At 41.6% G+C, this 26,417-nt stretch overlaps 1 protein-coding gene across 2 annotated transcripts in view; it reads right to left on the bottom strand.

The window, feature by feature from the left end:
• Nucleotides 1-17,064: 17,064 nt before the first annotated feature.
• Nucleotides 17,065-26,417, bottom strand: part of Apbb1ip (amyloid beta precursor protein binding family B member 1 interacting protein) — a 100,801-nt gene continuing 91,448 nt past the window's right edge. For both annotated transcript variants that reach the window (XM_059262464.1, XM_059262463.1), the window contains exons 11-14: nucleotides 24,062-24,160; nucleotides 23,321-23,435; nucleotides 20,740-20,846; nucleotides 17,065-17,914 (exon numbers count right to left, since the gene is read on the bottom strand). In XM_059262464.1, coding sequence (XP_059118447.1) covers nucleotides 17,393-17,914; nucleotides 20,740-20,846; nucleotides 23,321-23,435; nucleotides 24,062-24,160 — 843 coding nt within the window. In that variant the 3' untranslated portion in view covers nucleotides 17,065-17,392. The remainder of the gene's footprint in view (nucleotides 17,915-20,739; nucleotides 20,847-23,320; nucleotides 23,436-24,061; nucleotides 24,161-26,417) is intronic.

The raw sequence follows: 26,417 nt of genomic DNA, 5'->3' as shown, positions 1-26,417 counted from the left end.
TATTTGTGAGTCTAAGGTTTCATATCTAACTTACCTTTTATCATAACTAAGGAAAATTATAACTATCTCTAGTCTTTACATCAAAGACCTCAAAAGGATATAATGTTACCTGAGAAATGAGAAAAGGACCCAAGCAGCTTTCAGAAGTCTTGTAAGAATAGACAGAGACAGCTGGCAGCCTGGGCAGTCATCCAAAGTTCTTCTGTAAAGTTGGGGCATCTGTCTTCAGCCCACAGGCCTAGAGTCTCTTGGTCACTTTTCTCTGTGTCCTGTAGAATGTCTGGCAGTTTCCTCTGCAAAACAAGAACTTGAAGGACCATTTTTCCAAGCAAAGTTCAGTGGTCACCTTCTTATGGGTACTGAATGTCCAATGTTCGTGGTTCGAATTCTTGAAAAAGCTACTTGCCTGTGGCTTTGCGGGCCCCAGGTCAGACCGGAGATCCCCTTGCCCAGCTAGCTCAGTAGGTAGAGCACAAAACTCTTAATCTCAGGGTCGTGGGTTCGTGCCCCACTTTGGGCGCCATTTGCAGCTGGAGTTTCCTCTCTGGGTCCCGCCAAGCCCAAGCATTTCGACAGCCCACTTATAAAATAAACACACAGATGCTTATATTATTTACAAACTGTATGGCCACAGCAGGCTTCTTGTTATTTAGTTTTTCTATCTTAAATTAACCCATTTCTACAAATCTCTACCTTGCCACATGGCTCATGGCTTACTGGCATCTTTACATGTTGCTTGTCATGGCGGCAGCTGACAGTGTCTCTGACTCAGCCTTCCACTTCTCAGAATTCTTCTCCTCCTTGTCCCACCTATACTTCCTCCTGCCTTGCTGCTGACCAATCAGTGTTTTATTTATTAACCAACCAGAACAACACATTTGACATACAGAACATCCCACAGCAACAGGGTGAAAGCCAGAGCTTGTTCAAGAGACTTCATACTCTGGGTGTGATATGATGATATCTTTACATTCTTAATAATACTTGATGTAGCCTTAGTTACAAATGAAATCCTAAACATTTCTGTATTCAGTTCATTTATTTTATCATGTGCAAATGTATGGACAGTGTGCATGTGGCATTTAGAGGACAACTTGGGGAAGTTGGTTCTTTCTTTATGCCACAGGGGACCCGGGGACCGAACTCATGTTGTTGGTTTGGCAGCAAGTGCCTTTACTTTCAGACCCATCTCTTTGGCTCACAAATGGAAATCTTTAAAAATGTATTTTCTGTAGAAATGGCGATGGCACAGCAGCACTCCTTCCTCCAGTGAGAGAATGTCTGTGTAGTGAGGCTGCTGTGCAATCAACACCTTGGGATCTGACAAGCAGGGCTTCAAGATAATCTCCCCAGTTTCAGGGATGGATCGCCCAGAAATGCATCAGTAAATGTGGTGGTGGCACATGCCTTTATTCCTAGCACTCTGGAAGTAGAGGCAGGAGGATCTCTGTGAGTTTGAGGCCAACCTGGTCTACAGAGTGAGTTCCAGCACAGCCAGAGCTGTTACACAGAGAAACCCTATCTTAAAAAAACAAAACAAAACCATCACTAACTAGCTAAATAAAGTTGTTTTGAATAGAATAGTAATCACAGATATGACAAAGTCATCTGTACTGTTATATGTAGGAGTATATATTATGTTTAGGACTTTGTAGCACTACTCAGAAGTTTTGAATTATAAAATCATGATGTGATAAATAATGATAAGAGTAGAGAAGTAAGTTCATGTCCCATTCTCTAAGGTTTTCACTCATAACACCTTTGTAGCAATTCTTTCAGGCATTTTCCTATGACATACAGATATGAGAGACACTACCTACAAAGCCCCAAAAACACAACTGAAAGATGGGGTGGGCTCCCCACAGTGCTATAATACACAGACTTATGCAGCACCCCTTCAACACTTCTGAATAAAAAACAAGGGCCACACTCCCCACAATGCTGATATTCCAGTGAGCGAATTAGGTTACAGGTACGTGTTTTACTTTGTTTTTTTTATTATAGCCTTTGAAAATTAATTTATCAATTTTTACTAGTCTTGTTCTAAGCAATATATGCTTTGTTTTATCCTTTTATTCTTTGAACATTTTATAGTGTATATAATATGTCATGGACAGATCTTCCCTCCAACAGCCCTGCCTCCCCACTATACACTTCACTCTCTGTCTGTCTGTCTGTCTGTCTGTCTCTCTCTCTCATCATCGTGTCTTCTAATTTGTTTTTGTTTTAAATTTTTGACCCACTGAATCCAGGTAGTACTATGTGTATGCACACAGGTGTTGGGTCATCCACTGGGACATGGGCAGCCTGTCACGGTCACCTACCCTCAAGGAAAAGTGACTCTCTTTCAACAGCCACCAACTTCCACTAACTCCTTGGCTAGGGGTGGGGCATCAGGAGCCTCTCTTCCTTCCTTGTTGGGAATTTTAAAATAGAATATCTTTTATTTATTCTTTTATAATTTCATACATGCGAACTACACATCTTAATCATATACACTCCCAAGTATCCCCCACCCCTCAGGCACCCCAACACACCCGCTTCCAGATCCTTTCCTTTTACTCTTTTTTTCTTTTTTTCTCTCTCTCTCTCTTTCTTCCTTTTTCTTTCTCTCTTTCTTTTCTCTCTCTCTCTCTCTCTCTCTCTCTCTCTCTCTCTCTCTCTCTCTCTCTCTTCCTTTTTTTCCCGTTAATAACCCTCTAAATCTAATCAGTGCTCCCTGTCGGTATGTTGACAGTCTTGACTGGATCTCATGTGGGCAGCCACAGCTGCAGTGAGTTCATGGCAGTGAGTTCATGGTCTGTTGGCCATGTAGGCCGGTGAGACAGCATTTCACAGCAATCTCTCATATCCTCTAGCTCCTACTTTCTTCCCAAATGCCCGACAAAATCAACCTAAGAGAAGAAGAACTCATTTGGGGCCTGGTTTCCAAGGTCTCAGCTCTCATGGCAGGGAAGACACACAGAAGAGAGCACCTAGGACAGTCTGGAAACAGGAGGAGGCCTTCAGAGGGATGCCAGAGAAATGAGATTCCCAAGGGCCTGCTCCCTCCAACTAGCTAGATCCCGTCTCCTCAGATTTCCAGAACTTACCAAATAGCCAAACAAGCTGGAGATCAAGTATTTAAAAACATGAACCTGTGAGGACATTTTATATTTCCATCACAGAAATCATACCTCCTTCTTAGTAACTGATGGACTAAACAGGATATATATGAGGATTTAGAAGATTTGAGAGACCTGTATAAAAAACTTGTTTTAAAGAACAAATATATAATAATCCACACACAAGGCACATGTGAACTACATATAACAATTGACCAAATATAAAGGCATAAAATTTCTCAATAAATTTCAATGGCTCAATTATTGAATTTTATAATTTTAATATCATAGCATCCATCATTTCAACGGTGAAATGGAATACACAAAACATGTAGTAAAGGCTTGAATGTGTATTTCTCCCTTTGAAGACTTATTGTAAAAATCCTATTTTAGGGGCTGGAAAGATGGCTCAGTGGTTAAGAGCAATTCCTGTTCTTGAAGGGGAATTTAATTCCCAACACCCATATTGGGTGGCTCATGACTGCCATGATTGCCTGTAATTCTGTCTCCTGGGGATCCAACACCCTCTTCTAACTTCTATGGGTAACCACATGCACACTCATACACACACACACACACACACACACACACACACACACACACACACGTATGCACGCATGCATGCACACATGCACACAAAAGGAGAGAGCCAGAGAGATTGAGTCAGACAGAGAGAACAAAAGAATGAAAAAACTCATTTCAGATTTTATCATGTGTCAGATTAAACCATATGTCTCATAAACTATCAAATGCTGGGTTTTGTTTGTTTATTCATTTATTTTTTCTCTTTTTGCTTTGTTTTCTTCTTTGAGAAAAGATCTATGTACCCTTGGCTGATCTGGAACTCATTATATAGAACAGGTTGGCCTAGAACTCACAAAAATCCACCTGCCTCTGCCTCACAAGTTCTGGAAGTAAAGACATGCACCATCATGCCTGGCTCAAATACTGTGTTTTAAATTACAGCTGGTCTATTACATGAGTGTGGGTCCTGATGACATCACTTTACAAGACTGTAGATTTTATAAGTCAAGATTAGTATCATTGTGTTAATCCCTGATTTTAGCACTTTTCCCCATCCAAACATTTCTCTAGACTTCATCTGTCGGGGTTGCTCTAAATAACTCCGCTCAGGTCTAGGGAATACTTGTAAAGCAACTTCTCTGCCAGATAAAGTGATTCTGCTTCAATGAGCAGAAATTGCAGTATTTACTGCCTGGTGGTGCTTATGCCTATAAAAGGTAAATGTCTGCTTGACGTTCACTGAAAGCATCTCAGATTTTTAGGGCTTCAGATCATAAGACTTCAGTATTGGACTTGTGCTCACACAGGAAGGCAACATAGACAAGGGCAGAGAGGTAGGGAGCGGCAGTGCTTTGGTCTGCTAGAACTGTGTCAATATTCTTTTCAGCAGTCTCCTAAAACATATACCAAGGGTTAAAATTTGAGAGCATCCTAGTCACTTTGAGTTTTTATAGTTCTTTCTCTGATAAAAGAAAGATCTGGCTTGGCGGTGGTGGCTTCAATCCCAGCACTCAAAGGCAGGCAGATCTCTGTGAGTTGAAGGCCATCCTGGTCTAGGACAGCTAGGACTACTACACAGAGAATCCCTGTGTCAAAAAAATTAAAAAGAAAAAAAGGGAAAAAAAGAGAAAAGATATGGTGTAAGTAGAATTTAAGAGATAGGATGTACATGAACCCTATGGGACCAGTAGGCTTCATCTCTTAGAAAGATGTTTAAAGTGATGCTTTTGGGGTCTCTTGTGAAACTCATTACAACTGCATCCCTCCTTTTACTCTCTGGGGACCCAGGCTTTTGTCCTTTCCTTCCCCTAATCCACAATGGTGAGTTCCTAGTACTTCTTTTGTGAGTCTCATGCTCTGGCTACACACAGCTTAATAAAGAATGATGCTTCACTCCCCCTGGCCAGTGATGTCCTTCTTTAGAAAGTTTTTCCAGTTAGGGAAAACCTCTAGAAGGTTGACATAGTAAGTTTCTTGAGCCTCCCTATGCTTGTATTGTCTATAACTGACTCCTTATGTTTGTAGGATTGTGGGGTCTTGTGCACAATCTAGAAACAACTCTGACCTTTTGTCAGTGCACTTGTACAAACAAGTAACCGTCGGGTAAAAATGAGTGCAATATGTGATGAAAATATTTTCAAAATTGTCATTTTTAGTTTTGGAGGGTTGGTTATACTTCTAGACATTTTGTTGTCATATCGACGATAGTGCTGAAGTATGCTGGTAGGTCTGATAGCCAAAGAAAGATTATAAACATAATACTACATAACATTACATATATGTCTTGGTTCAAGCATTCCATGAAACATTCAGATGTTATTAGGTAAAAGATCAATGAATTATCAACATCCCTCTGCCTAAAAAATGCTAATGCCTCACTTCTGATGTCATTTTTGCATTCATGTACACAGAGATATAATGGAATGACTTGAAATACATTAAAATGTTAGCATGATCTCTTTTAATGGTACATATTTTCATCTGCTTACTTTTCTTCATTTGTATATATATTTTCACAATAAATGTACTCCTTATCAGAAGTAGGAAACATTTTTAAAGGAACGTAGTATTCGCTTATATTTAAATTATGTTCATTTTTCTGGGACAAGGTCAGACTGGCCTGGAACTTGGAACTCTTGATTCAATTTCCCTAGTGCTTGGACTGCAGTTATATGTCACTACTCCTCTCTTGTATAACTTTTTTAAAAAGGAAATTATTATTATTTTACATATATATATGTGTGTGTGTGTGTGTGTGTGTGTGTGTGTGTGTGTGTCCCCATGTGTGCACATGAGTGCAGGTGCCCAGCAGGCTGGAAGCACTGGAGGTCCTGGGCCTGAAATTACATGCAGGTGTAAACTACCCAAGAAGTAACCAGACTCAAGTCCTATGTAAGAACACTGAGTCCTCTTCACCACTGAGCTATCTTCCAAGACCCTCTTGCATATCTTTTGAAGCATAGTCATAATGTGGATGTTTTCCAGTATCTACATATAATGGAAAAAAGAAGAAAGAGTTCTCCTTTTTAAAGTTTCTTTCTTTTGACACTTCTATTTAAAATTGTATTTAAAAATTTTGTTCAATATATTTTTATCATATTCTTTCCCCTAGCCCAACTTCTCCCAGATCTTCCCCAACTCCCTACTCACTCAACTTCATGTTTTTCTTTCTCTCTCTAAAATAAAAAGCCAAGAAAAACAACAAAACCCATGAAAATTAAAACAGACAAACAGAAAAAATAAACAAGACACAAATGTCTGCTACGGGATGCCTTTCTGTATGCTATGAATATATATTGCTCCCCTTGGTTAATGAATAAAGCTGCATTGGCCTATGGCAGGGCAGGATGGAGCCTGGCAGGAAATCCAAGAGAGATAGAGAGAAGAAAGATGGAGATAGGGGGAGACACGCCGAGCTGCCACCAGGAGAAGCAAGATGTGAGAGAACAGGTAATGCCACAAAGCCACATGGCAAAATATAGATGAATAGGAATGGGTTGAGTTAAGTTGTAAGAGCTAGCCAGCAAGAAGCCTGAGCCATAGACCAAATAGTTTGTAATGAATATCAAACCTCTGGATGATTATTTTATAAGCTGCTGTGGGCTAGGTGGGACACAGGAAAAATTCTGGCTACAAATGTCAGCAGATATCAATTACAAATAGCTTATTGGTTAGGGGTGGGACTCTGTGTCCACTTCCCCTTCTCAACGCTGAGAGCTGGTCTGGTTTGAACCTGTGCAGGTCTTAGGCATGCTGACACAGTCTCTGTGAGTTCACATGTGCCTCAGTCCTGTTTTGTCTGGAAACTGCTGCTTCCTTGGAGTCATCTACCACCTCTGACTCTTAAAATCTTTGTACCTCCTCTTCTACATAGATCCCTTAGTCTTGAGGGAAGGGATGTGATAAAGACACCCCACTTAAGACTGAGAGCTCCAAAGTCTCTCACTCTCTGCACATTGCCCAGCTGTGAATCTCTGTGCCACCTACTGTAAGAAGAAGTTTCTGTGATGAGGACTGAGCAAGGCACTGATCTATGGGTACAACAGTGTGTCACTGGAAGTCATTTTGTTGCTATGTTCCTTTAGCAGAATTTCAGTAGACTCATGATTTATCTAGACAAGCTAGCAGTGTCAAGTGTGAGTTCCGTCTCATGGGATGGACCTTAAGTTAAAAATAAAGTTGGTTCCCCCGAATAATATTTATACCACTACTGCACCAGTATATCTTGCAGACAGGTCACTGTTGCAGGTCACAGGGTTTCTAGCTAGGTGATACAGATTCTTTTTCTTTTTTTTTTTTTTTTGTATATATATTTGAGACAGGGTTTCTCTGTGTAGCTCTTGGAGCCTTTCCTGGAACTCACTCTGCAGCCCAGGCTGGCCTCAAACTCACAGAGATCCACCTGCCTCTGCCTCCTGAGTGCTGGGATTAAAGGCATGCACCACCACTGCCTGGCTGGTGATACTGATTCTTAATTTTATTACTTAATTTTGTCACGGTGACAAAAATAATTGGCAGAAACAACTCATGGAAAAAAGAGCTTGCCTTGCCTCACGGCTTCAGAAATTTCAAGTCCATGATACGCAGGGGGAGGTGTGGCACAGTCACTTCCCATCGCAGTGGACCAGAAAGTCCAGAGTAGAGAGCACTACAGGCTTCAAAAGTCCACCCCTTGCAACTTGTTCCACCAGCCAGGCCCATCACCTACAAGATCACAAACATTTCAGATTCAAACTGTAACGCTCCTGATGAGGAAATATTAATATCTTTTGGGAAGAGCTTTATCCTTGCAATTTTCTTCGACCAGGACTCTCTTTTAAAACACTATTACAAGATTTTTTTCAACCCTTAGGAAAATTCTAGAGATCTTTTGGACTTGGATCTATCTGTCTCAGAAACAGATGACTTAATCCAGGTTGTAAGTGGCAGAAACACAGTGGTTGGTTCTGTTCCATTGGTTCACTGATATGGCAGCCACCAGGTGAGATCTGTGGCATTATTGCCTGTGCACAGGTAAAATTGTTGGTGGATATGTTGTCCTGCAAAATTATTTTGCACTAATTTCCCTGCTATTAGCATATTAAGACACCAACAAGATATGCATAGAAGAATATCATTGCAACATACTTATGATTAACTACTGTCATTTCTTGCTGGAATAAGGTTAGAACTGAGCTTTTTAAATGTGGGATAGGATGTAGCTCAAGGACAAGGCACTTGCTGAGGATGTGGGAGGCCTGGGGTTTGATCCTCAGCACTGCAAAACCAGTAAACAGCCAATCTCCTCTCTCTCTCTCTCTCTCTCTCTCTCTCTCTCTCTCTCTCTCTCTCTCTCTCTCTCTCTCTCTCTCTCTCTCTCTTTGTCTCTCTTTCTCTCCCTCTCTCTCCATATAGAGGATGAAGTTAAACTTCTGATTTTTCTACCTTGGGCTCCCAGGTGTTGGAATTACAGGAGTGTGCTGCCACCCCCCACTACAACTAAGCTTTTAAAAATGGAACTAGAAAAGTTGAGATAGCACAAAGTAAGATTTCTGTAAATTATTTCTAGAGAACTTAACAAAAGATTTAGCCCAAAGCCAAGTAGCATAATGTGAAAGCCACAGAATGACAAACATATTATGATTTTGTCAGAATAATTCTACAACAAAGTTGTAAAACTGCTGGAAATGCAGCAAATCTAGATTCACCGGGGTCATGGGTAGTGGGTGATTTAGCAATCTGTAAGCAATTAAGGCACGCTGTTGAAATGAATCAAAGTCTTGACAAGTTCAAGATGTGGTATCTGAACTAGAAAAGAAGTGGGATTCCAAAGACAATTCCATAGACAATTGTTGGGTTTTCTGTGACTTCTCTGAAAGACCCAGTCAGTTTTAGGTAATGCTGGGTCCAGGGACCCGCAGTAAAGTTTAACAAGGTTGGTGTTAAGTATTAAACTAGGAGGTATGTGGAAAGTGCTTCTGTCAGGGATTATAGTAATTATTACATCAGGCTATGGTTTGTTGGGTTACTTAATTCCTTGTTTTTTTTTTTTTTTTTTTTTTTCAAAATCCTGAAGGCTAAGAAGCAAAGTAATTCAAGCTACTAAAATTAGAAAGGAAGAGCCAGTCATGGTGCCAGGCATGCCTGCTTTTAAAAACTGAAGTTCACTTGTGTTTTCTTGGTTGAGATTATTTTATGATTGTTACAGTCCTCAAATGCTATAATATATTCTCAGTTTTAACAAAATAACCTCAGCTATAAAAACTGCTACCAAAGCTCTAAAAGTAAGAGTAGTTGACATAAAACTTGCCTATTTCAGCTTTCATTTGAAATGTGGGCAGATTAGCTTGGGGATGGAAGAGCCTAACTTTTTGGAATTTATGTGAACAGGTGCTACACGTGGTTCCCATATAATAGCTTTCTTTTATACATCAGCCTGAAACCTCTAATCCTCTAGGTAAATTTTTTTTTTCAAAAAGGAAGGTTTTAACTTTCACATAGTAAAATTACAGACAACAAAACAATTATCAAGCAAGAATTACAGTTATAGTATCTAGTCTATTTATAATAACTAGTCTATTTGGCAAAATTAAAGAAGATATCCTATCTATCTTATATTTGTGAGTCTAAGGTTTCATATCTAACTTATCTTTTATCATAACTAAGGAAAATTATAACTATCTCTAGTCTTTAACTACATCAAAGACCTCAAAAGGATATAATGTTACCTGAGAAATAGGGGAAGGATGCAAGCAACTTTTGGGAGTCTTGTGAGAATAGACAGAGACAGCTGGCAGCCTGGGCAGTCATCCAAAGTTCTTCTGTAAAGTTGGGGCATCTGTCTTCAGCCCACAGGCCTAGAGTCTCTTGGTCACTTTTCTCTGTGTCCTGTAGAATGTCTGGCAGTTTCCTCTGCAAAACAAGAACTTGAAGGACCATTTTTCCAAGCAAAGTTCAGTGGTCACCTTCTTATGGGTACTGAATGTCCAATGTTCGTGGTTCGAATTCTTGAAAAAGCTACTTGCCTGTGGCTTTGCGGGCCCCAGGTCAGACCGGAGATCCCCTTGCCCAGCTAGCTCAGTAGGTAGAGCACAAAACTCTTAATCTCAGGGTCGTGGGTTCGTGCCCCACTTTGGGCGCCATTTGCAGCTGGAGTTTCCTCTCTGGGTCCCGCCAAGCCAAGCATTTTGACAGCCCACTTATAAAATAAACACACAGATGCTTATATTATTTACAAACTGTATGGCCACAGCAGGCTTCTTGTTATTTAGTTTTTCTATCTTAAATTAACCCATTTCTACAAATCTCTACCTTGCCACATGGCTCATGGCTTACTGGCATCTTTACATGTTGCTTGTCATGGCGGCAGCTGACAGTGTCTCTGACTCAGCCTTCCACTTCTCAGAATTCTTCTCCTCCTTGTCCCACCTATACTTCCTCCTGCCTTGCTGCTGACCAATCAGTGTTTTATTTATTAACCAACCAGAGCAACACATTTGACATACAGAACATCCCACAGCAACAGGGTGAAAGCCAGAGCTTGTTCAAGAGACCTCATACTCTGGGTGTGATATGATGGTATCTTTACATTCTTAATAATACTTGATGTGGCCTTAGTTACAAATGAAATCCTAAACATTTCTGTATTCAGTTCATTTATTTTATCATGTGCACATGTATGGACAGTGTGCATGTGGCATTTAGAGGACAACTTGGGGAAGTTGGTTCTTTCTTTATGCCACAGGGGACCCGGGGACCGAACTCATGTTGTTGGTTTGGCAGCAAGTGCCTTTACTTTCAGACCCATCTCTTTGGCTCACAAATGGAAATCTTTAAAAATGTATTTTCTGTAGAAATGGCGATGGCACAGCAGCACTCCTTCCTCCAGTGAGAGAATGTCTGTGTAGTGAGGCTGCTGTGCAATCAATACCTTGGGATCTGACAAGCAGGGCTTCAAGATAATCTCCCCAGTTTCAGGGATGGATCGCCCAGAAATGCATCAGTAAATGTGGTGGTGGCACATGCCTTTATTCCTAGCACTCTGGAAGTAGAGGCAGGGACATCTCTGTGAGTTTGAGGCCAGCCTGGTCTACAGAGTGAGTTCCAGCACAGCCAGAGCTGTTACACAGAGCAACCCTATCTTAAAAAAACAAAACAAAACCATCACCAACTAGCTAAATAAAGTTGTTTTGAATAGAATAGTAATCACAGATATGACAAAGTCATCTGTACTGTTATATGTAGGAGTATATATTATGTTTAGGACTTTCTAGCACTACTCAGAAGTTTTGAATTATAAAATCATGATGTGATAAATAATGATAAGAGTAGAGAAGTAAGTTCATGTCCCATTCTCTAAGGTTTTCACTCATAACACCTTTGTAGCAATTCTTTCAGACATTTTCCTATGACATACAGATATGAGAGACACTACCTACAAAGCCCCAAAAACACAACTGAAAGATGGGATGGGCTCCCCACAGTGCTATGATATACAGTCTTATGCAGCACCCCTTCAACACTTCTGAATAATAAACAAGGGCCACACTCCCCACAATGCTGATATTCCAGTGAGCGAATTAGGTTACAGGTACGTGTTTTACTTTGTTTTTTTTATTATAGCCTTTGAAAATTAATTTATCAATTTTTACTAGTCTTGTTCTAAGCAATATATGCTTTGTTTTATCCTTTTATTCTTTGAACATTTTATAGTGTATATAATATGTCATGGACAGATCTTCCCTCCAACAGCCCTGCCTCCCCACTATACACTTCACTCTCTGTCTGTCTGTCTGTCTGTCTCTCTCTCTCTCTCATCATCGTGTCTTCTAATTTGTTTTTGTTTTAAATTTTTGACCCACTGAATCCAGGTAGTACTATGTGTATGCACACAGGTGTCGGGTCATCCACTGGGACATGGGCAGCCTGTCACGGTCACCTACCCTCAAGGAAAAGTGACTCTCTTTCAACAGCCACCAACTTCCACTAACTCCTTGGCTAGGGGTGGGGCATCAGGAGCCTCTCTTCCTTCCTTGTTGGGAATTTTAAAATAGAATATCTTTTATTTATTCTTTTATAATTTCATACATGCAAACTACACATCTTAATCATATACACTCCCAAGTATCCCCCACCCCTCAGGCACCCCAACACACCCGCTTCCAGATCCTTTCCTTTTACTCTTTTTTTCTTTCTTTCTTTCTTTCTTCCTTCCTTCCTTCCTTCCTTTCTTTCTCTCTCTTTTTCTTTCTTTCTTTTTCTTACTCTCTCCTCTTCCCTTCTTTCTCTCTCTCTTTCCTCCCTCCCTCTCTCTCTCTCTCTCTCTCTCTCTCTCTCTCTCTTCTTCCTTTTTTTCCCCGTTAAGAACCCTCTAAATCTAATCAGTGCTCCCTGTCGGTATGTTGACAGTCTTGACTGGATCTCATGCGGGCAGCCACAGCTGCAGTGAGTTCATGGTCTGTTGGCCATGTAGGCCGGTGAGACAGCATTTCACAGCAATCTCTCATATCCTCTAGCTCCTACTTTCTTCCCAAACTGCCCGACAAAATCAACCTAAGAGAAGAAGAGCTCATTTGGGGCCTGGTTTCCAAGGTGTCAGCTCTCATGGCAGGGAAGACACACAGAAGAGAGCACCTAGGACAGCCTGGAAACAGGAGGAGGCCTTCAGAGGGATGCCAGAGAAATGAGATTCCCAAGGGCCTGCTCCCTCCAACGAGCTAGATCCCGTCTCCTCAGATTTCCAGAACTTACCAAATAGCCCAAACAAGCTGGGGATCAAGTATTTAAAAACATGAACCTGTGAGGACATTTTATATTTCCATCACAGAAATCATACCTCCTTCTTAGTAACTGATGGACTAAACAGGATATATATGAGGATTTAGAAGATTTGAGAGACCTGTATAAAAAACTTGTTTTAAAGAACAAATATATAATAATCTACACACAAGGCACATGTGAACTACATATAACAATTGACCAAATATAAAGGCATAACATTTCTCAATAAATTTCAATGGCTCAATTATTGAATTTTATAATTTTAATATCATAGCATCCATCATTTCTATGGTGAAATGGAATACACAAAACATGTAGCAAAGGCTTGAATGTGTATTTCTCCCTTTGAAGACTTATTGTAAAAATCCTATTTTAAGCCGGGCGGTGGTGGCGCACGCCTTTAATCCCAGCACTCGGGAGGCAGAGCCAGGCGGATCTCTGTGAGTTCGAGGCCAGCCTGGACTACCAAGTGAGTTCCAGGAAAGGCGCAAAGCTACGCAGAGAAACCCTGTCTCGAAAAACCAAAAAAAAAAAAAAAAAAAAAAAAAAAAAATCCTCTTTTAGGGGCTGGAAAGATGGCTCAGTGGTTAAGAGCAATTCCTGTTCTTGAAGAGGAATTTAATTCCCAACACCCATATTGGGTGGCTCATGACTGCCATGATTGCCTGTAATTCTGGCTCCTGGGGATCCAACACCCTCTTCTAACTTCTATGGGTAACCACGTGCACACTCACACACACACACACACACACACACACACACACACACACACACGCATGCACGTACACATGCACACACATGCACACAGAAGGAGAGAGCCAGAGAGATTGAGTCAGACAGAGAGAACAAAAGAATGAAAAAACTCATTTCAGATTTTATCATGTGTCAGATTAAACCATATATCTCATAAACTATCAAATGCTGGGTTTTTGTTTGTTTATTTATTTATTTTTTCTCTTTTTGCTTTGTTTTTTTCTTTGAGAAAAGATCTATGTACCCTTGGCTGATCTGGAACTCATTATATAGAACAGGTTGGCCTAGAACTCACAGAAATCCACCTGCCTCTGCCTCACAAGTTCTGGAAGTAAAGACATGCACCATCATGCCTGGCTCAATATTGTGTTTTAAATTACAGCTGGTCTATTACATGAGTATGGGTCCTGATGACATCACTTTACAAGACTGTAGATTTTATAAGTCAAGATTAGTATCATTGTGTTAATCCCTGATTTTAGCACTTTTCCCCATCCAAACATTTCTCTAGACTTCATCTGTCATGGTTGCTCTAGATAACTCCGCTCAGGTCTAGGGAATACTTGTAAAGCAACTTCTCAGCCAGATAAAGTGATTCTGCTTCACTGAGCAGAAATTGCAGTATTTACTGCCTGGTGGTGCTTATGCCTATAAAAGGTAAACGTCTGCTTGACGTTCACTGAAAGCATCTCAGATTTTTAGGGCTTCAGATCATAAGACTTCAGTACTGGACTTGTGCTCACACAGGAAGGCAACATAGACAAGGGCAGAGAGGTAGGGAGTGGCAGTGCTTTGGTCTGCTAGAACTGTGTCAATATTCTTTTCAGCAGTCTCCTAAAACACATACCAAGGGTTAAAATTTGAGAGCATCCTAGTCACTTTGAGTTTTTATAGTTCTTTCTCTGATAAAAGAAATATCTGGCTTGGTGGTGGTGGCTTTAATCCCAGCACTCAGAGGCAGGCAGATCTCTGTGAGTTGAAGGCCATCCTGGTCTAGGACAGCTAGGACTACTACACAGAGAATCCCTGTGTCAAAAAATTTAAAAAGAAAAAAAGGGAAAAAAAGAGAAAAGATATGGTGTAAGTAGAATTTAAGAGATAGGATGTACATGAACCCTATGGGACCTGTAGGCTTCATCTCTTAGAAAGATGTTTAAAGTGATGCTTTTGGGGTCTCTTGTGAAACTCATTACAACTGCATCCCTCCTTTTACTCTCTGGGGACCCAGGTTTTGGTCCTTTCCTTCCCCTGATCCACAATGGTGAGTTCCTGGTACTTCTTTTGTGAGCCTCATGCTCTGGATACACACAGCTTAATAAAGAATGATGCTTCACTCCCCCTGGCCAGTGGTGTCCTTCTTTAGAAAGTTTTTCCAGTTAGGGAAAACCTCTAGACGGTTGACAGAAAGTTGAGAGTTTGTAGAGTGATAGTGAAGCAAATGTACAGACAACAGCAAAGGTGGGAAAAGAAGGGGGAGAGCCAAGAATGTTCCAGAACCAGTTCTAGGACCTAGGTGCTTAGACACCTTACTTAACATGGGCTTCCTGGGACCCTGCTCTGAATCACAGAGGAGATGAACTTTTAGTTTGCATTTGCACTGGGCAATTTTGTTATGTAAAGTCAGAACCTTAACTGGCAGAGTGGGCTGGATCATTTCCACACTGCGTGGCTGTCAAACGAGAACCTGTATCTCCTTCTATAGCTATGACCGTGAATCACTACCCAAGTTTGCATACTCTGAAATAAACTGAGTGATGAGCTACTCTTCTGGCTCCAGGAGACCAGAATCCTACGTTCTACAAATACTCCTGATCTGCAGTCAAGGCAGTTATTTTATTTTATTGCTTTGTTTTTATTTTGAGACAGGGTCTTGCTACATAGCCAGGACTGGCCTCCAACTTGATTACAAGCATACACTACCACACCTGGTTCCAGGACTTTATTTTGATCCACATTTGTAAATCCAGATTACAATCCTTATGAAAGATCTTTTGTTTTGAGCTCTTTGTAATGGCTTCAGTAATCTATCAGATTTAAGCAATCTGGACCTCTCTGTGGCCACAGACATTCATCACTTCTTACCAAACTCTAAATCTCAGAACTAGTCTCTATTAAAACTATGCCATCATGCTTGTCTGCCTTATCCCAGAGATCTGCATAATGTCTGGGGTTTGCCTGGGGATCAGAAAATTATGATTTTACTGCGTTGCATACAAAAATCACAAAACTTAAACCAGAATGAGTGAATATACGTTGGGTGAGATTTGAAGTGAAGTGTTTGTTTACCTTCAGTTCCAAATACTTCCTCCAGAACATTTGAGATCACCTTCCTCCATGTGTACTCCTCTGCATTCTTGCTTTACTGATTTTAATTACTAAATATGCTAGTTTTAAAACTGAATTTTTTTAACATATCAATTTAGAGATTACTTCTTTCCAAATATTGAAATGTAAGATTAATTATCTTTAATTTGAAATCAATGCATTAAAAAAATCTACCTACTTTGAGGGAAATAAAGATTTTAAAGTTCTTTTTTATAATTAAAAACAAAAACAGAGACATAAAAGGAAAGTTTAAAAATTCTACAAGGCCAACAAGAAGCTAATTGGAGAAGGCAGAGTTGAGTCACTGAGCCCAGGATATGCTGGTTTTTAAATTCTTACAGTTCATTTCTGAGGGAAACAGTCAGGCTACAGGGCGCACATGAGTCTGTCTTTTCCAGCTGCTTCATTCACAGAACATTGATACCACTGCATCTAGATTCCCCAAACGAAGTGTTCAATTGCATATTACTTTATTCGTCCATTTTAAAAAGCAAAGACTGGGTCAGTGAGATGGCCCAGTGCGTCAAAGTACTTGTTATGTCAGCATGAGGACCCGAGACCTCAGGTCCACATGAAGGAGTGGACTCACTTCATAAAGTTGTCCACACACACACACACACACACACACACACACACACACACACAGACACAATCTTAAAAAAATATTAAAAAAGTGAAAAATACACCGTGGGTTTGTAGCTCAGTGATACACACTTACCTAGGGGTAGGCACCCCTGGGTTCATTCTCAGCACTTCAGAACCAACCAACCAACCCACCCACCAACCAACCCACCAACCTACTACCAATCAACCCACCAACCCACTAACCCACCCACCCACCCACCGACCAACCCACCAACCCACCAACCCACCAACCCCCACACCCACGCATAAAAGCAGTATTAGGGCCAGAGATGAAATCAGTCAAGGAGTGTAAAAGAAATGGAAAATCTGCCTTCTTTCTCTTTCTTTTTCTGAAGGTCATAGGCACTGAGAAGGAAAACAGAACATCAAGACTTAATAAGGCACAGGACTTTAAAATTTTTAGGAAGTCAAATTTTGTTGACACCATACAAAACTTATACACTATTTCTAGAAATACTCTTTTCAGACAAACTTTAATTTTAAAAATTTGAGCCTTCTGAATACAATAAAATGGACCTGGAATATCATTTCAGTGAGCCTGGGCTGCAAGATGAAATCGACTCAGGTGAAAACACACAGGATGTACATGTGTGTGCTCGGATGTATGTAGTTAGTCGGAAACCCTCTGCTACCTTAATGGATGAGCACAGTATTTACAGCAGTGAAGAGTTTCACATGCTCTCTAGTCGGAAAACATTTTACTAAAATGGACAAGATGCCACGACAATGGAGTACAAAACATGGATGGAATTAGAAACGATCCCAGACACTAGCAGATCTCCCTAGGGCGCGTTGCCTCTTTTCTTTTGCAAAGCTTTCATGAGGTCTGACATGAAATCTTGCTCGCCGCCGCTCCCGGCTGCACCGGGGAGTCCTTGGTTCTCGTTCCTCTTGGGGGGCACTGGGGGCCTTTTGGGGGGCATTGGAGATGACTTGGTTGTCTCCTGGGAGAGGCAGGGCGGGGGTGGTGGCGGTGGTGGCAATGCAGAGCCTTCCACAGCCGCAGCCGGTGGGGGAGGCGGCACGAAGTCCGGTGGCTCCTCCAGGAAGGCCGGAGGTGGTGGAGGTAGCTCGCTGTTGCAATCTTCCTCCAGGGGTGGCGGCGGGGGCGGTGGTGGCAGGAAGTCCTCAGGCTGGGTGGGGAAGGTGCAGCTGCCAGGGCCTTTGGACTTGGGAGGTAGGGCGGGGCTGCCACAGGTGTCAGAAGATCGTCTTACTGGAGGGGGCGGTGGCAGGCTGGACTTGAGGCGATGATTCTCCCTGGTTGCTCCTGGGTAGTGGTTGCCCAAGCCTTGCTTCTCCTCCTTCAAGAAAGTGACAACAAAACTTTCATGGTTCTTGACTGCACATCCATCTGGCGACACTGACGCTGATAGGGATTGCCCCATACCCTTCCACACTGGGACTAAGTGTGCTTATGGGCTCACCTTGCTCCAGGGACAGGAATGATACCAGATGCCTTTGACACCATTATATGCGAGCACTCAATCACCACTCTCTGTAACTGGGCACCTCAGCCACATTCACTCTAGGAAGTGTTTACTGTCTTTAGGTCAGGCAAGTCTTACACAGAAGCTGAATGTTTCTCTAAAGGATTAATAAATCCTAACTCCTTGTGGGGTTTCCTCAGTTTTATTTCCAAGCAGATCTCATCTCAAGGCAACTCAAACTGGAAACACACACACACACACACACACACACACACACACACACACACACACCAAAAATTGTGTTCCTTTATACAACATTGATGGCTTGTCTTAGGTCATGAGTAGGAAGTCTTAGAGAACCGGGTGAAAGTGTGCTCTGGAGCTTGACCTGTGTAATATCAAGCTAGTTGACATTCCAGCACAGTTGGGACCTGTAGAGGAGCTCCCACCCCTAGCTGAGGATCTACTGACAGTCGATGGCTACTATGGGAAAGAAGAGTCAATTTTCTTTAGGGATGTGGTCCTGGGTAGATTGCCCACAACCCAGTGGATGGCCCTACACCCATGAGTATATAGGCAACATTGGACTCAGTGGGTTATAAGAAAAAAGAGACCATAAAGTTAGGAGGGAAGCATTGGGTAGGTGAGGGGGTATCTGGGAGGTTTGGGGTGGGGGATATGGGGATAAATGTGCTCGAAATACATGTGTGCATATATGGAATTCTCAAAGAACAAATAAAGAATATTATATAAAAACCTCTTTGCTTAGATATCCTGCTTGGTTAGAATGAAGAATGTAGAAATGAAGAAACTAAGAAAAATAATCCTGTCTGGGTGTTTACAAACCCAGCCATAAAGGATCTCTTTCTGGTAGAGAGCATGCCCCATTGCTTCTTGATTGTGAATGGTATTTCTAAGCATTATTGTTCCCAGAACAAAGGTTCATGCTTTCAGACTGTGGACTTCAAAGGAGGAGCCAATCATAAGCTCTCCCCTCTACCATGGAAACGTTCCCAAGGGAGTAGCAGGAAGTGGGACACCTGGTCTTAAGCTCTTAGTTTACTTTTCTCTTTTTATCGTGTCGTGTGTGTGTGTGTGTGTGTGTGTGTGTGTGTGTGTGTGTGTGTGTTGAAAGTCAGGTATAAACCATTTGCCTTGGGTTATAATTAAACCATGTGAGATAAGCCCTTGATGAGTTCCTCAAGTTCCATGATGCATGTGCTATTGGTAGAGGTCAGGGCACCTGACTTGGCTTAAGTCTCTCTAGAGTCTAGAGCAAGTTCTCAATAGAGAACTTGACGACGATGATAACAACAGTGTGTTTATATAAACGCAACATCCCTAGCAAGTTCAGGCAGCTGAATTAAATGATTATGTTTTAGGGAAAACGATCATCGCTTCAATTCACACTTTATCAGCTTCTGTTTTAGCTTTTTCTCTGCTTAACAGCCTGGACCACTGAAGATTACATTTAGATATTTTTCCTACTTTTCAATAAGTTTCAATTATTTACTTAGCATGCTAAGCTAATTAACTTGTGATATAGTTCTTAAACATTTTGGATCAGGCAGCTTGGGTATTGGTATTCACATAGAAATGATTTCTATCCTGGGCTTCTTTTATTTCTTTGGCTTCTAAAACTTCTTCTTGACTAACGTTACAGAAATGAAGACAATATAACAGAAAGAGCACTGCATGGAAATCATGTGAAGCTTTCATAGATTAGAAACAGCTTTCAAAGGTCTGAAATGGCTTTCAAAAACTCTAAGGCTTTCAGTCAACATCAGTACTCACTTCTACCACTGAGGGTATGAGTGAAGTAAATCAATGAAGCTCTACACCTGACCGTAGTAGTAGTATGTGGCTGGCAGGAAAGGGCTACAACTACTTAAGGCTGTTCTGAGTCACAAGAAATACGCAGTGGACTTTACAGAGTCAGCTGAGACATATGACTGGATTAGTAACTAAATTACAGTCAGCTATGACTTTTATATAGATTTAAATTAATCTTCATTAATCTCTTTTATAGAAAAAAAGTTAGGGAGGATATTATCCTAACAGGCTGCCTGCCTGCCTGCCTGCCCATCTATCTGTCTATCTACCTGTCTATCTATCTTTGTCGTGCTGGCCACGGAACCCAGGGCCTCACACTCTCATACATGCTGGGCAAGCGCTGTGCCACTGATCTGCACCCCCGCTCTTGGTTGTTATCTTATATGTATTTTCTTCTCCATCACCCTGAGCATGCATTCAAATCATTAACAGGAAAATAGAAAATATACATTTTATAAGTGGATCCCTTTTAAGAGTCTTCTGATCTGGTTTTGGGGTTCACTTGGCACTTCATATAGGGCTTCTGACTAACTTTCAATTGCTCTAACTCATTAAAAAAATAACAAAAGTTCAAGGGCTGAGAGAACATGAAAACCACTACAAGAAGAAAATCCCTCTGTCATAATAAATGCAGTTAACAAGCATACTTAGGACATCACAAAGCGGTATAACAGGTGATTTTAGCTTTCACTTCTAGCCTAGTAGCTTTAAGATAAAATATGAAGCCATTTCCTTAAATGAAATTGTAGTATACTGACTTCCCAGTTGTTAGAACTCTATTTGGGTTTTTAAAAAGGAAAGGTACCAGGACGCAGTCACAGTCAGGGCTGGGTTTATGAGTTTGAGTGTGTCTGTGATTTATTTACCTTAGTTGTGTCAACCTGTGTCCGGGCCTCTTGGAGAACAGCAGCACCAGCAGAAGGTGCAGCTTGGGGAATCTGACCATTGGGCTGGCTGGTGCCTGTTTTAAGTCCTGAGGGGGAAGAAGAAAGAATGGAGAAGGCATTTTTCAGTGTCCTTGAGGTAGAGTCTGCAAATTCAAAGCACTTTACATCATAAAGCCAAAGGAAACATTCACAAGTATTTCACAAAGCCTTCTGAAAACTCTGAGGTCCGCTTTGGGGTATGTCTCTGTGGTTAAAAACGTGCTTTGTATGTGTGAGGACTTGGGTTTAGTGACAAATTATAAACACTAAGATTTTGCAGTGGGCAGGCCGTCCGACAGGCAGATGCAAACCTGATCAAAGACTAGAATTAGAAACGGAGTGCTCAGCCCTAAATGGGACATCTTCGTTGCCTCTCCCCGTACCAAGGTTCAGGGAATACTGTGGAAGGTGGGGGGGGGGGGGTTAATGAATGCCAGAGTTTGGGGCTTGAGAGACAGCTCAGCACTTAAGAGCACTGGCTGTTCTTCTGGAGGACGTGGGTTCAATTCCCAGCACCCAGCTCACAGTTGTCTGTAACTCCAGTTCCAGGGGATCTGACACCTTCACACCAATGCATATAAAATAAATTAAAAAATAAAAAAGAATGTCAGAATGGGGAGGAGTGCTGAGAAACGTCTTCTAGATGTGACATGCATACTGCACTCGTGAGCTCGTAAAAGTTGTGTTTACCAGCACAAGAGCAATCCAGCCAAAATTCCCGCATAGATGGTGTTTTCAATTTCTATGCCTTATTGAGGAGCAACAGGCAGGAGGGAGAATTCTGTATTAAAAATGTGTTCTTCCAGGATCTAGTGGCTATTCCTACATCCATCACATAAAGGCAGCACTAACTGGATTTAGTGTGTTACTTAAAAAAAAAAAAAAGTATCTGAATTGAGAGGGGGCTTCACTGGGAGGACCTAGGGGGCGGTATGGGACATGGATCTGACCAGGTTTCATTGTATACATGCGTAAATTCTCAGGAATAAAGAAAAATTAATATTAAAAATTGCTGTTTGAGTTGCTGACTTATTTCATGAAATGATTATTAGGACACACAATGACTTCTGAAATAGCCCTCTAAACATATTCCTGCCATTTTTGTACTATGTATTTGTGCAAAGTGGCATTCTCAGCACCAATGATTATAAAATCAGAATACAGATCAACTCTAAGGAACAGTATCAAATATCCAGCCAAGATTTAATTCTCCAAGTAAAAATTAAATAAGCACATCCATATTTCATTAGTATGTAAATTTTATTTAATCTCCAATAAATGGTAAAATTATATGCATACAAAATTTGTTTTAAGGTAACACTCTTTATGATTCATTATCAGTAAGTGTTTGCTTTGCACACCTCATTTACACTGGATACTAGTTTCTATCTATACTAGATATTAACTTCTCCCATACTCAGTTCCCTCAGCTATGAAATGGGGATTATACTCTACATGCTATGGAGACTTTACAATCCATGAGTTCTGAATCCATGATCCAATCAACCACTCACCAAAAGCATTTGAAAAATAAGTGGCTTTTACTGAACATATGCAGGGTTTTCTTTGTCATTATTTCTAAACATACAACATACCAACCATGTACTTGTGGAGTGCTCAAGGGGTTCCTAGAATCTGTCACAGATACCAAAGGACAGCTTTATATGTATAGCAGCAAGCTCATTAGGTACCTAATCTTAGTGCCCCAGTCTTCTTAAAAATACAGACAAGCCAAGGTTGTGTTACCTTGAAATGTGATGCCCAACACGGGTATGAGACTCCAGCCATCATGTCACCGAGGGAAAACAGCAGGGCATGACCCCGTATCTGGTCTGAGGATTCTTCAAGGTACTAATGAGCCTTGCACAAATATGCTACTTGTATTTTGGTAAGACACATCTCCTTGTAGCCCACCCTAAAATCATGATCAATGCCTTATGTGGGTCTATTGTGAAAAAATGGCCAAAGCTTGGCGAAAAGTCACTTGTAATTAGATACATGTGGGGTGCACATATTCCAAACAGTATCTACAAAGTTTGTCTTGCTTTTATTTTATTTTGTTGTATTCTATTCTATCTCACCCCTCACCTTCTCTCTGTTCTTTGCATGTGTGCACATGGGTGTGTGTGGGGGTGTGTGTGCTCATGTATGCAGGCATGTGTGGAGACCAGAGGTTGATAGCAGGATGTCTTCCTTAATTACTGATTGGTTGATTGATTGATTGAGACAGAGTCTCTCACTGATCCTGGAATGCACCAATTGGCTAGAGAGGATGTCTAACAAGGTCCCAAGATTCATCTATCTCTGCTCCCTAGCTCCTGGGGTCACAGACTTGTGCCACCTCCTCTGGCTTTTACATGGGTGTTGAGGATCTGAACTCAGGCTCTCACACTTGCCCAGCAAACATTTACCCGCTCTGCCAGCTCCCTAGTCCCCAGAGTTTGCTTTTACACAGTGTATCGGGTGATAGATGTGAGCTCCGCGCTTGGTGTGTGCATGTGACTCTCCTGGCTGCTTTTACCTGTGGTAGCCTGCGCTGGCATTGCTGCGCCAGCAGTCCCCAGGTTCGTCCACCGAGAGGCGAGTCCAGCTCTTGCTACAGCCCGCTGATAGTTATCATAGAGGGTCTTCCCATACTAGGGAGGGAAGACAGAGAGGAGGAAAGAAATCCATTTATTTCAAAGTTTGCACTCCACGCCAAGATAAAAGTGCTACTACTCTCCTGGTTCAAGTTGCTTTTGGGGAGTATATAGTTCATGATTACTTTTACACATGTTAAATAATTTTCTAGATTAGCAGAATTAGCAAATTCTCCCATCTACACATGGGAGGATAGGGCTAGCCACCAAATTCTGACCCACAAGTCTTGATGTAACTACTTTGTAGAGTTAACTGTCTCCCTTTTTATGCCTGGGTCAACTCGGCCTCACACATGCTAGGTGAGTGCTCTACCATTAAGGTAAACACCTTTGGCCAAAGCTCGGGTTTCTTTATTGCACATTAGGTTTGCTATTCTCTTCGTGAGTCTGAAAAGTTTGGTTGAAAGTCAGCTGTGATTCTCAGGCTGCTGGACAGGTGCGGGTTTGTATAATCAACTGTACATAATAGTAAGTGAATGACTCCACTTACTGGGGCGGGGGGCGGGGGGGTGGGGGAGCAAACAGATGGGACAACAACTGTACCCAGGAGTGGCAAAATGCTGGCCCTACTAAGCAAGCTTGTTGGCTAACCCAAGAACACGTGAGGCTGAGTGCACACCCACCTTGGCGATCCTTATTCCCATAATCCACTGTCCGAGAGTTCTTGCATCATCACAGCAGAGATATTTGATATACTGAGATTCCTTCTGGATTTGAGGATGCTACAAAGAAGCAGATTTGAAGACAATTAATAGATTCAATTTATTAAGAGCCTAAAGCACCTTTCGGGGAAAAAAAAAACTTAGAGAAAAACTTTGACAAATATAATTTACTGAGATGGTGGCAAAAATTACTAGTAGCAGTTTTAGGATCAGGAAGATACAGAGGAGTCATTCTGAAGCCCAGGCTGGCCTTGAACTCATGATCCTCCCACCTCAGCCTTCACAGTAGCTGAGATTGCAGGTGAGCACGGCCAGCTGTAGGCACTTTTACAGACTGCTAAACTAGCAGCCCCGAGGCACAGGCCTACAACCTCAGCGACTAAGGAGGCTGAAGAAAGAGGATCGCCAGGTTGAGATCTGCTTGAGAAATGTTATGAATCTTGTCTCAAAAGTAAAAGGTACCAAAAAGACTGGGGTGTAGTTCAGTGGTGACACCCTTGCCCAGTGTGTGTTCATCCCTCCGCACTGTTTTTAAAGAAAGGCCAAGCTTTGAATGGATTTAAGAAGCCTGTTACATGATCTGATCATAAGCACTTCTTACAATGTATGTCAATAATAACCCTTTTAAATACCAGAATCTGTCATATCTGTTATTGTGGCTATCCCTCACTGGAAACTAAGTCGCTTCTCTGTCAGATAAAGGAACTTACGTAAAAAGTATTTTATGTCACCACACTAATGCTTATAAAAACTATTGTCTTATTTCTCCCACCCCCAAATACAGCTCAGGGCTCATTTCTGAGTTTTGCAACAATCTTCCTTCCCTAACAATGATCTCACATCCACATGGACACATCCTTAAGTGGCAATGGGTGTGTGTGTGTGTGTGTGTGTGTGTGTGTGTGTGTTTCCTCAGAGTGGCTTGCTAGTCTTGCCAGCAGAAGCATCCTACTAAAGATCAAAGAGAAGCCAGCAGATCTGGGAGCATCTACTCTGGCTGCCATGGCGGGAAAGGAGCAGAATACCAACTCCTCTCCAAGAAATTGTAGACCTCTCTACTCTTGGGTTCAGCATACCCATCAACCCTCAGGAAAGCGGCTACTCTTCAAAGGGGATCTGAGAACAGGGCACAGTGCCTTTGGAATTCATCTGGAATGTGAAGGAAAACATGTGGACTGGTTGCCCCGCTGGCCTTCGGAAGTCCTAAGCATTATGTTTGACCTGCCTCTTCCACTGCCTCCCTGTAAGACACACACAGACTATAAGAGCTTGGAAATTTAGTTATTTCTGATTTTAAAAATGATAAAAACTGATGTTTGGATAGCTCCTTATATGTGTCTTGACCCCCTAGAATTTCTGAATTTATACTGAGCCACTGAAGACAAAAAACCAGATTTTAAAGATACTTCAAGAAAAAAAAAAAGAAAAAAAGGGAAAAAAAGAAAAAAAAAAAAGAACCCAGACAATGTAAAGAACTCCTGTCTGTGGTCTTTTATGGCAACTGAGAAGAGCTGACCCTTTTAGTTGGACCACTTCCTTTATTTAGGCCTTTTTAGTCCTCAGGATTTGCATTGGCCTGGCCTGGCAGCCAGCTGGGATTACTACTGTTCCTACCAGAGTCCTTTCCTGACTCCACCCACTGCTTGAACTGTTGCTGTAGTTCTCCAGTTGGGCCAGGAGATGGCGGCAGACGATTTTGGATGGCTGCTGCATTGTTCTTGTGTTCAAAGCTTGCTCAAAAATTGTGTGTTCAGGTTTAGTACTGTAAATGTTACTCTGATAATCATGTTCTCTGAGGACCTTAAAATTGGAAATATAAATCAAATCAAGCTGTGTGGTCCAATAGCAAAAAAGGATTTGTTGCATTAATTAATCTCAAGGTCAGATTGTTAAAAATGTGAGTCAGGCACTTGGTAGCTGGAATGTGACATTCCATAAATGCTTGCAGCATTCTCAACAAAGAAAGAAATCTGCAAAACCAAATCAAAGTGTTTGTTCTTCAGTATCAGATTCAAAGCTGCCTGACCTACAACAGAATTCTTGATCCGACTAACATGGGTGAGGAGCGTTGGTCTTGTCAGTAATGAATTTTTAAGTTTTTCTTAGGAAAGCACCAGGGGTGAGAGTGAGAACTCAGTAATTAATAGGGCTTGCTCCACAGTCCTGAAGACCAGCATTTGGACTCACATAACAAGCTGGACATCTCCACAGACACCTGTACCCCCAGCTCTGAGTGGGGTGGAGACAGGAGGTTTACTGGTTTCCAGCCTGGCGGAGAAATGAGGCCCAGGTTCAGGAAGAGACCCTGTCTCAATGG

The sequence above is a fragment of the Peromyscus eremicus genome, chromosome 5 (genome assembly GCF_949786415.1).
Source record: "Peromyscus eremicus chromosome 5, PerEre_H2_v1, whole genome shotgun sequence".
NCBI lineage: Eukaryota > Metazoa > Chordata > Mammalia > Rodentia > Cricetidae > Peromyscus > Peromyscus eremicus.
Note: the sequence above shows the minus strand (reverse complement) of the source record. Positions and strands in the feature narration are given on the sequence as shown.